Source organism: Rhea pennata, chromosome 9 (genome assembly GCF_028389875.1).
Source record: "Rhea pennata isolate bPtePen1 chromosome 9, bPtePen1.pri, whole genome shotgun sequence".
NCBI classification, from domain to species: Eukaryota; Metazoa; Chordata; class Aves; order Rheiformes; family Rheidae; genus Rhea; species Rhea pennata.
In genome coordinates, this window is record NC_084671.1 from 1,370,947 (window position 1) to 1,382,780 (window position 11,834).

The 11,834-nt window shown below is 37.0% G+C and overlaps 1 protein-coding gene across 1 annotated transcript in view; it reads left to right on the forward strand.

Annotated features, from left to right (window-relative positions):
* The window catches only part of ARHGEF26 (Rho guanine nucleotide exchange factor 26), a 60,826-nt gene extending 51,872 nt beyond the window's left edge, over positions 1-8,954 (forward strand). Inside the window, exons 13-15 of the mRNA XM_062583003.1 lie at positions 5,112-5,179; positions 5,669-5,773; positions 6,690-8,954. Coding sequence (XP_062438987.1) covers positions 5,112-5,179; positions 5,669-5,773; positions 6,690-6,832 — 316 coding nt within the window. The 3' untranslated portion in view covers positions 6,833-8,954. The remainder of the gene's footprint in view (positions 1-5,111; positions 5,180-5,668; positions 5,774-6,689) is intronic.
* The last annotated feature ends 2,880 nt before the right edge of the window (positions 8,955-11,834 follow it).

Below are 11,834 nucleotides of genomic sequence, written 5' to 3' on the forward strand. Positions count from 1 at the left end.
AGAAAAAAAATAGTTAATTATTTGTCATGTTTACATTCCTGTCAAAATGATCTAAATATGTTAATGATGTATCAAGTATTTGAAAACTTGTAATGAGTTACAGTTTGCAGCTGCTGAATGTTAGATTGAAACATTCAATTAAGTTGATGGAATAGCATGTTACTAAGTGAGTTTTTGCCACGCTAATTATTTATTAGATTAATAATTTACATTTCCCCACTTACTTTCTCTGAAGTAGACATCATGGAAAATTTTGTTGCCATAAGAATATGTACTCTAGTACTGTAGATTTATACCCCACCCAACAGTGCATTAAGCCTGTCAGCTGGCTCAAAGCACAATTATAATGGTGTTCACAAAGCGCACATTTTCTTGAAAGTGGGAGAAAGGCAGATGTACGTGTATTTGCAGCACCCAGATGAAGAACTGGTAGGGTGTAGTTCTTGATTTGATTTGCACTCTCCAAATTGCAGAATTACCCTAATAGGGACTCTCTTTAAACTTGATTGCAGATACATCGGAGCACAGTGTCTGTGCATAATGTTGTACTATGAAATTCATACAGGACTTGGTTCATATTTTTTCACAGCTCATATAATGATATTGTTGGGTACTTGAAGCTCTTCTAGTTGTTACTGATGAGGAAATCAAGCACAGACTGCAGGACAGGGAATTTAGGCAAGAAAAAACATCTTCCCATGTGCAGATGCACCAGGACCCTCCTGCCCTAGGAGCTTAGTTTCTGCAGCTTGGGAAGGTCTGTTCCCACCAGGCCTGGCTGCCTGCTGCTTTGTACAGCATTCAGACTTCGGCATTTCTGGTATTAAGGTGCTGTCCTTTTATTAAACTTCAAAATGCCACCTCTTTAAGAATCATTTTTTGTACTGCATATATCAGCTTGTCTGTGCATAATATTTTTGATCTTCATTGTTTATTTACGCTCCAAATTTAATTTAAGTGCTGGGTCTCTGGAGGAGTTTAATTTGACCCTCCCTAAGTCTCTGGATCATCGCTGAGAGTCCAGAGAAGACAATAAAGATTAATTATCTAAAGTAATTAGATACTTAATTACTCAACATTTTCTTTGGTCATATAGCTGCTTCAGTGTTTGAGGGACTGGGTTGCCTTTCTTGCAGCAGTTCAGGTAAATCCAGGTCCCTTCATTCATGCTTATTTACTCACAAGTGGTGTTTGTTTGTTTGTTTGTTTGTTTGTTTTTCCAAATGAGGCACAAGCAGTAATGTTAGCTAGAAACCTCTGACTTCTTTTGCAGTAATTTGCTCACCTGGCCTGCCTTACTGGTTAAATCTGTTTGCAGTAAACTGCAACAGTGTAACCACATAATCCAACAAATAGAGCATCCATTATTTGTTTCTGTGATTTACACAGTAACACATACAAGCAAAAGCTGTATTACTTTGCCATATTATATATATGTATTTTATATATATACTATTTTGTTTTGAGTTACAAATGTGACTGAAGTATCTGAGTCATTGTTTGTTTTGTTGTTGTAGCCTGAATACGTATATACGTTTGAGCCACTAACTTCCCCTTTAACAAACATTTTCCTGAAAACAGGAAGTCAAGACACAGGTTTTCTGCCTACCTTACCTGTTAACACCTTTCTCTAATAATTTTATGTCCAGAGCGTAAGTGCCTAAAGTAAACTAGAATAGCAAATCACATGCACATAATTGAAAGCATTGCATATATATATTCAATAGCCTGCTTACATATATATATGTAGCTGTTTTCCTTTCCAGATAATTTGGAGCATTACTAACCTCAAAGAACAGAACTCATCTCTGAAGAATGCCAGGTTTTAATTTCGAATGAAGGGTCTGTTAAAAGCAGTTAAGGTGGTGTGAGCCAAAATTTTAGGCTTTCTGTAACAGCATTCACAAGTTTGGTGTGCGCTTGTCTCATCCTGTGGAACATCATGCTGCCTGTGCATGCTGACTAATTGAGCATGCAAATAATTTAAGCATAATACAGGTTACTATGAGGAAAACATTGCTTTTACTGTTGTAGTTAAGGGAGCTTTTCTAAAAATTTACCTTGCTAAGACGACAGTGAATAATCTATAGTGATTCATTTGGCCTCTGGTATTTTTTCTGTGCTGCTTTGTTTCTTAATGATTTAAATGATCTTATCCTAATTGTTAGTTACTTTAGCAATATGGCATTTATAACATCAGGTCTAAATGTAAAGTTATTAGCTGGTAGAAGTGAAAACAGGTGTGTCCTGCACCTTATTTATGGTAGCAAGGAAACATTGTTAGCTTTCGAATGCTGGTGTCCTGAACAGTGATCTGTGAATTACTTACTATAATGGTTGGATGGTGCAGAAGTGGAACAGTACTGGGTTAAACGGGAGGAGTTTGGCAGATTTCTGCATTGCCCTAGGGAAGCTGCAGAGCTGTGCTGGGATAGAGGTGGTCGTTGTTCTGCTGAAGCAGTTTTGAAGAGTGTTCTGCTTCAGAAAAGAGCAACAAGAAGTGTCTTGTTCTTTCCAGTGCAAATCTTTGAGCCATAGTTTCTCCACAATGCCATTAACTTCCACATAACCCTTCTCCAAAGTGAAAGATTTTATCTGTTTTAGTGGAAGCTGGGGGCGGGATAGAACACACTAAACACATTGCTCTAAACGTATCTCAGTCTGGAAAAAATTAGTTTTAGGTTTGCTTTCAAAGTTTAGAATAACCCTGAAAGAAACTATAGATCATATTAATGTTTTCTATTAAAGACCTCATTATAAAGTAAGCAGATGAGTCAGACTTGTTTGGAGATGCATATTTTGGGGAAAAATGCAGTACATTTTTAGTTGTCTGGATTTTCTTATAAGACATTTTGTTCTACAGACTGATCATTATTTTGGTATATGCTGTTTGTAATATAAATAGTGCTCTAGCAGATTGTCATTCTCAGGGAAAAATTTCTGAGAATAATTACTTGATTTGAAAGCCTATTTTTATAGAGTATTATGAGTATTGTATACTCAGGGTACAGGAAAAACTTAGCTTTCACTTAACAGAGAAGGATGGGAAGAAGATCTTACAGCAAGAAAGTCAAACTGGTTGGTTTAGAGTGAATACGGAGCTTTGTGCATGTGAAAGTTAAATGTCTGATTTAAAGATTTCTAGGTGCAGTTTAATTATACTTGGTCACTTACTCTGGTGCGTAGTTCTCAAGTAGAAAAATCTTAGCATTAGGTCAGGAATTGTATATTGTCCTGTGAATAAAGGAAATTTTTTCACCATGAAAAAGTTAAAATACCACCTAGGCACCACAGGCATAAGGAATATCTACTAGCAGTGTTTGGAGAGCCATTTATCAAAAAAATCTTGATGTGCCGTACTACATACTGTGTAAGTAAGCCTGATCTTACATATTCAGTCTGGAATGGATATAATTGGTCCACCTACTGGAGACATTGGGTTAAATTAAATTGTCATTTAGCATTAGACTATCCGTATGTTGGTTCTGGCATCTGTTTTTATATTTGTTTTCCAGTTTGCCTATTGCACAGGAGACATTATGACTCTAATGAAACATTATCTTAAAAGCTCCAGGAGGGAATACACGAAGGCTTTCCTAATTCTTCAGAATCATCTTTTCTAGAGTGGGCTAAAGGCTTATAGGAATGTTTCCCTGACTGGATGTTCCATACACAAAGATACTGTATGCTGGGGGGGGGGGGTAAGACTACTGGTGGGAAGACAGTCATTTTGTTTTCACAAGATGTATAGTATACAGAGTTTAAGAAGAAATACGTGTTTAAATTGGAAGACAGTCTAACATTATCCCATTTTTCTCAGAGTTGCATGAAAGGGAACCTAGTTGTCCTATTAAGAATGGTTACAGGGAAAGGAATAAAATAGGAATGTGTAAATAACATGTTTCTAAAAATAAAAACAATTTTAAACTCATGCAAAATCCTTTATGGATCTTCTTATTTTGGTTGAAACAGCAAGCTTAGCACAGCCTACTTTTAATCACTGAAATGTTTAAACAAGCTTTTATTTTAGTTTTGGCTGTCATTACGAGATTAACTGATAACAAGTATCAGTAAAACATACAGTAGTTCAGTCTTTGAGGAAGAATGTATGTATGTGATGGATTTAAAAAAAAAAGTACTGCAATTTATTTTTAAGTACCAAAGAACAGTGCAAATATTTCTAGCCAAAATAATCACTGGGATTTTCTTCTTGCATTCTGCATGAAGAGTTATCTGAAAGTCTTGAATTCTAAATCACTTCATTAAAAAGAAATGTTGGATATCTGCAAATAGAAGTTAGCTTTCTACAGCTTGTTGGAATAAAGTCCGTAAGAAAACATCCGCCTTCTAGAAGAGACTGTTAAACTTTGATCTTGGAAATGATACCTAGTAGGATGTAGTTCAAGTAATTCCTGCTCTCCCTCTCCTCTTTGGGCCAGGCTCCATAGACTGTATGCACCTCCTTTGATCAAAATTGTTTACTTTTCTTCTAGGTTATACAAAGCCAGATTCAAAAGATTAATTTAGGGTTCAGTTCTGTCCTTTTGTGTGCTCTCTCTGATTTTCCAGACCAATACACATGCAAACATGGGTCCTTTTGAGAAACACAGACTTTTTTCTTTTTAAAAAATTCTTGATTCTCATTCTTAGTAAACATGGTAGATAATCCTGCTGTTGATACTAAAAGTGCTGTATTGCATTTATCTCAGACTTTGTACACTAGATGGAGTCCTTCAGATTAATAATAGATACTTGTCACAGACATTAGTGTAAGAAAGAGTTGATTTTAATTGCTTTTAAGTAATACAGGTAAAAGTGTACAAGATAGATACCGTGTCAGGTAGGTCCCATATATGTAGACCTATTTTCTATTCCAACATACTTAAGATATATTTAATTGTATTTGAATAAGACATTACTAAAACTAATACCATGCCTTTTTGGCTATATTTTGAGGGAGGGGAGGAGAGAGTTTGTGATTTTTTTTTTCTTGTTTTCCACCATGAGAAAGATAAAAAATTTAAGATAATATGATCTTGAAAAGGGAATAGTCTTTACCATTATCAAGACCAGAAGTCCTGCAAACTGAAATTCATCTTCGCTGTTTGCAGGAGTGAAAGAGCTCGCTGGATTACAGTGCTTGGAAAGAACAGTGACCTGCAGAAAACAGACAGGACAAGTAAGTCACGGCTAACAAGATTGCTGAGGGCTTTGATGTGAGAAAAGAAATATATTGTGCCTTAGTGGAGACTGACTGACTTAAGCAAGTGTAGACTGTGAACATAAGTCATCCTTGTTTGTTTTCTAGGTGCTATTGGTCTAGCTACATGAACTTTGAGCATAGGAGCGTTTTTTTGTAGAGTTCTCTTGTGCACAGTAATTTCAGTATGCATTTGTTAACTGTAGTTTGGTTAGTTGTTTCACTTTGTTAGCAAAAGTGCAAAACTACTTACATATATAGGCCAAGTGGGCTTGCGTGTAATCACTCTTTTTAAAAAAAAAAAAAAAAAAAAAAAAATCTGCTACTTCCTTTGAGGTGTTCTGGGCAGTATATTCTAAGATGTAAATTTTAATAGCATGGGTGTAGTTTTGATTTGTTTTAAGTAAAGAAAGATAATTGCTTTATTATGTGGACAGAATAATGCAGCCTTGCTTACTGCTTCCACAGCTTTGACTCAGGTGGAGATCATCAGAACTTACACAGCAAAGCAGTCAGATGAACTGTCTCTTCAAGTTGCTGATGTTGTTCTGGTTTATCAAAAAGTAAATGATGGTAAGTAAGTGAACATTTTCCTGTTAGTAACTATCTGTGACTACTGCAGATAAATCCAGTTAGAAGAATTTGTTTCCCGGTAGGTCTTACAATGAATGACGTTTCAGCTTAGAAGAAACACTGGAAGAAAGCTGTAGGTTCAGGCTTTAAAAGACAGCCTCTGTTTAGGCAAGAGATGTTTAACTCATCATCTGTCAAAACTTACATAGATAAATAATAGCAGAGGGAAAGGATGTGCTGTTTGTTTTTGACATGTGAAACATCCACAAATAATAATAAATGGAATTAAATTCTCCCTATAAACACAGATCTCAAAGACATTGCAGTAAGTACCAGCTTTGTCTGAGTAACAGCAAATACAAGGGTCTAATGGTGCAATGATTACTCTGTCGTAAGAGTTTTTGTGCAAGTATTCTGCTCTATAAAAAGTGTTCTTTTTGTGTACGTATTCCATACCACCAAGAACCACGAGATCTGAATTGATTTTTGTTTGGATATGCCAGCAATTATACTCATCGCTCATAAGGTGCTGACTCAGTGATGCTCGATGCTCGCAGCACTTCACTTCAAGTATTAAATTCTGACTTAATGCACTATGAAATCAAACTCCTATCTGTTGTGCCCACATTGCTTTCTTCTTTGGACTGCAGAAATAAATACTTTCAGATATATCTGAAATAAATATAAATACAGTATATAACAATGTATTTACTCTTCTGCTGTTACTAGTCTGCTTGAATAAAAATCCTGCCTAATCTATCATCTCCTACTTTATTCACTAAAAAGATAAATGCATCCTGACAGTGTCAGTTGTCTCTATACAAGTTCAACACACAGTTCTGAAAAAATACCTTTGAAAAATACCTTTGAAACTAGTTGTAAAGAAAGACTTGTTACTGTCTGTTCATCCTTACAGGTTGGTATGAAGGAGAACGACTGCGGGATGGTGAGAGAGGTTGGTTTCCCATGGAATGTGCTAAAGAGATCACATGTCGTGCCACAATTGACAAAAACATGGAACGGATGGGACGTTTACTTGGACTTGAAACAAATGTTTAGACAGCTTTTCCCCCCTCCCCTCCTTCTTCCTACTATTTCTTTATTACAGGATTTGCACTAACTGCTGTCAGTAGGGGCATGGTTGTATGCGCTGCAGCTCTAGCATGGAGATGTGAGTCAGAGACACACAAAATCTAGTAACAGAGAACTGATGTTTCAGATAGTCACTGCTGGAGTTTTGCATTTTGAGAGAGAGCTAAACTGAAACATGGGTCAACCAATAGCACATTTCAGCTAGTAGTTTCTTAGGTGTTGGAGATCAGCCATACAGTCTTCTGACTTTATTTCCCTTTGAACTTCAGCTACTTCACTCCTGCATTTTCTCCAACCATTTATTTTTTTTTCCTAACAAACATTTATGTTCTTTGTAGCTGTCTCCTAGGCAGACTAAACACCAGAAACTCATTGAACTGGAGGTGAACAGCAACACAGGATGGGGGAGTTCCTTCTCCTCCTAAGAAACTGCAGCACTGCATTTCCAGTAATAGAGTACTGTGTTAAGAGGATACTTCCCAGATCTGTCAAGTCTGTGACCTGAAATACAGAATAAGCAAACATGTAATTCAGAAAGGACTACCTGCCCCACACAAATCCAGGGAAGAAAAGGAGTAATTATTAGACCACTTCTATCTATGTTAACAGAGCTGACATAAGCACCAGGAGTTTATAGGAAAAATCCAGAGAAATGCATCTGATTGATAGTGGTGGTGTTCTCTAATGGTGTGGTGTTTATTCAGATTTTGTCTCCTTGTAGCGTTCCGGTCTTGAAATGATTTCTAAGAACCAGAAATAGGAACCAGACTTCGCAAAATACATAGTGTGGAATATCTTGTTCCCAGATATTGGCACAAGACTCTGTCAGCCTTTACTTGTGCTTGTTTTGAGCATATTCTTAATATAAACTCTTGTGAACTTTTTTTTTTTTAATGCCTGTCAAATGGTCTGCTCTATGCTCATTTCTTACAGGAACCTTTTTTCCTACCTGTCATCAATCCCTTGCTCTGAATCCCTTTTATTGGCGGTATGGTTGCTTTTCCAGTATCATGGTGGATAGGTTGCACTTTGTGAGAATTAAAAACATGGGCCTAAAGCTGAAAGAGTCATTTCAAGCTGCAGAAAATATTGATATGCACTACATATGAGAATGTTTTTCCAACTGGTTTCAATTTCACTCTTAAATGCCACTGCCCTCTTGTTCAGAATTTAATGTCTGAACTCACGGTTTGTTTACATATTTTTAAAGGACTGTAATAGCTGGAAATGTGTCCATTTTGTTTCAGTTTTCCCCGTGCCTTTACCTAGGACTTCAAATTAAGTTATTTCTTTAGAACAAGAATTTTTTGATGGCAACTGCAGAAAACATGAAGATGGGGGTTTGCTTGTTTTTGTTTTTAATCTTTCTGCTCTTCTGCATCAGAGGAGATTGATCGGCTCTTTCTGTGGAGGCAAGATCTCAAATGAACTTGAGTTTACCTTCCTCTTCAGCCTTGTTAGCATCATGTTGAATCCACAGACAAAAAAAAAGAGGAAGCAAGTTCTGTAGTTTTTTTGAGTTGCTGGTCTTCTCATCTCTATTGCAGAAAAGGTAAGAAGATGAGGAAAAATCTGGAACTAGACAGATCAGCACCTTGATTAATTTGATATGTTGCTATCTATCTCTTTGCCTTCTCATACAGAAATATGCCAATATCACTGGATGTTTCAGGCAAGTGCTGAGGTAGGGAGAGTGACAGAAAAAATAATACTTAGACCTTGCTTTCAATGGAGCTCAAATGAGTGCTGCTTCACAAGCTCTTCTCTGCATTAGAGAAGACTTGTCACAATTGCACTACATACACCACCAGCTAAATTTTGCATCTGCAGTTCATCTTTGAAATTTCACAGAAAGAAACCACTTAATGTTGTGTGACTAAAACGCATTCAAAAGTGAAGTAAATGTCTGTGCATCTTTTCTATAAAGTGTGACAGTTTGCATGCTGTATGTATTATAAAGTCTTCCTCCTTTTAAGGACCAGGTGATGACTCAGCAGGGTTGAATACACGTTAAATAAAAAAAATCAGGCAAAAACCTGTACAAAGGCCACCTTGTCACATTTCTAGTCCTTTTTTCTTTTTCTTTTTTTTTTTTTTAAACAGAGGTTATGTGTTGTTTTATATCCTGTAATATGTTGGATATTTGATTTGTGAATGAATTTGATGTTAATAAGAGTATCTCTGTAACAATTTAAGATGTACTAAGAAACCAGCGATCTTGTACAAAAATAATTATCTTTTCAGCCTGACAAGTGTTTATACAGCCTTATAAATTAATTTATAAGTGGACTGATGAAACAGTAATAAAGCTATAAAATGTAAATTGAACAAAGTGTTAAATAACACTGTAAAAATTCTGCTAATATTTTAACAAATCATTGTACAGATTTTTAACATTGAATGTATAAATGCAGTCATTAATTATATTCTGATTTTTAATACATTGTATATATTTTTCATACCCAGTTTTTTCCAAAAATGCTGTAATTTTTTAAAGCTATTTTTCATTTTTTTTCCCCCTATTCTCAGACACAGTTCTTCAGGAATTAAAGACATCTATGATTTTATAGAACAACAATCAATAAAATGTTTTAAATTCTTACTAAAAAAAGGCTTCAGTTTTTCTTCAAAAAATAACAGTTCAGTACAAATTGTTAATGTTATTCTTGTCACTAAAATTGAATTCTGTTCTTTAACCTGAAGGGGAGGTGTTTAATTTCCTAATCTGTAGTGGTTAGCAGCAACCTTGTGTGTCCTAGTTCATCTACCATAGAGCCATCGTACTTGTATTCGCATAAATTTGGCATGACGATGTGAACTGCAAGGCTGAGAGTACGCCTTGTTCCTGGGCTAGAGAGGGAAGATTCCATAGAGCTGTCTCGTAGAAGTGGTCAGCTGGCCGTAGGAAACTGAATTACGAGAAGGAGATGATAGGAAAACAGTATTCTTCAAGTACCATTGCCTTCTACAAGCCTTTAAAAATCTAGTTCTGGGATCAGATGCATCTTGCACACCTACCTCTCCCAGAGGCTGCCTGACAGCACAGACAGAGTGCCATCAAAATTAACTGGGATGCAGTGATTAGAAGAACTCGCTAGTGTAGTGTACCTACTTGCAAAGTGGAAATACAGAATCCAATTTTTGTTCTAAACATGACTGTATTATTTGTTAATTAAAATACAATAGTTGTAGAAAGATCGTAACACATTACTCTCTAGGTGACTATATAAAGGAAGGTCAAAATTCTTACTAAGGCTACACCATATCCAGGAAGAGACATAAGCCTTCAGCTTCAGTGTATGCAGACACCTCCCAATACTGTCTTATTTCAACAGCTTCTGCACAACAGAGATTTCCCTTGGCGCTCCAGGACATTGGGCAGTTTGTAACACCAACAGCCTATCAATCACACACTGTCCCAAACAGTCACAGTCTATGGCCAGTGCTATTAAATGAAAACATGACTTCAGCATTAGCTTACAGATCACTTACTTAATACCCTGACACGTACAAAAGGCTAGTTTTCAAACTCTTTCTTTGAGTAAAATGCAGACATTTCTGGCAGTTTTTGGTGTAAGAAAACAGTGTTATGCTACAAGGCTTGACATCAGTCAGGGAAGTGGAATAGAATACTATTATTGACATATCAGTCACATCTTTTTTTTTTTTTTTTTTTTTTTTTTTAGTAAAGATGTGATCATGCCAGTCCATGGCCACTTCAGGGTGTTATTCTGCTGGTGACTGCCCTGACAATACAATCTAGCTCCCATTCTCCCATTTATTTTATTTTTTTTTGGGGGGGGGGGGGGGCAAAGGAGGGGGTGTTGCTGAAAGCATTATAGGCTGTCATTGATTTGTTGAACTAGTGCTGTAGGTCTTACCTAAGCACCATCTTCTACTGCTAGTGCATCTCGTCATCCTTTGGTAGGTAAATATTTTAGCTATTATTAAAAAATATTGGAAAACACAGTAACAAGCAAAAATAGAACTGACATGACTCACTAAACCTCAGCTCCCCTCCAATAACAAACAGTAATATGGCTAATATCAACTTCTCCTTAATAAAAAAAAAACAAACAACCAAGAAACACAGCTAAGCCTTCACAGTCTGGGGGGGGGGGGGGGGGGGTCCACTCAAATTCGCTGTGGTAACAGACCCTGCTATTGGACATGCCTGGTGGGTTTTTTTCATTTTGGGAGGGGTGGGGTGGGGGTTACATCAATTACATCTGTGCCAGCATGGTGCCCTGTATTGCCACTGCAAGCTGTTACCTGCAGAAACATGAGCTAAAAAGTACTACAGACAAGTTAGTCCACTTACTTACCTTGATTTAACCTGCATAAATCGTATCTGTGGTCACCATCAGCTGTGAGAACAGCTGCCTCTGTTACGCAGCAATGCAACCGCCATGTGGGCGCTTACCACTGTGGCACCACTTTGGCACCCTCCTGTTCTGGGAAGCAGGCGCCTCACAGGCCGTCTGCTCAAGTCGCCCCAGCAAAAATCTTTTTACAGCACTCGCCAAAAGCACAAACGCTTTTGGCTTCACCGCAGATGTGGACTCGCAGCACAAAATGTATATGCATTCATCTTCCAAACCATAGACTTATTTCCCCTCTGTCCTGACATCATGTTATCAGTGCTTCATCTTAAATGCTACAGATGTTCAGGATGTGAAGCACTCAGAATAAAGCATGTCAAAGTAAATTAAAAAAAAAAAAAAAAAAAAAAACACGCAAACACACACAGCTTTAGGCTGTGAATTGATTAGTCTCTACCTGATACAATCATCAGTGCTGTTTTACAGTACACACTAGTCTTCATAACCATAAAATCCAAAATTAAGAGCCAATTTACAAGCAAGAGCAGCTGATGGTGCTAGACCACAGGTAAACCCCAGAGCCAATTCCTGCTGCCTCTGTCACACAGCATCTGCCCTAGCTATTGGTCTCTACCACCCGGTCACCA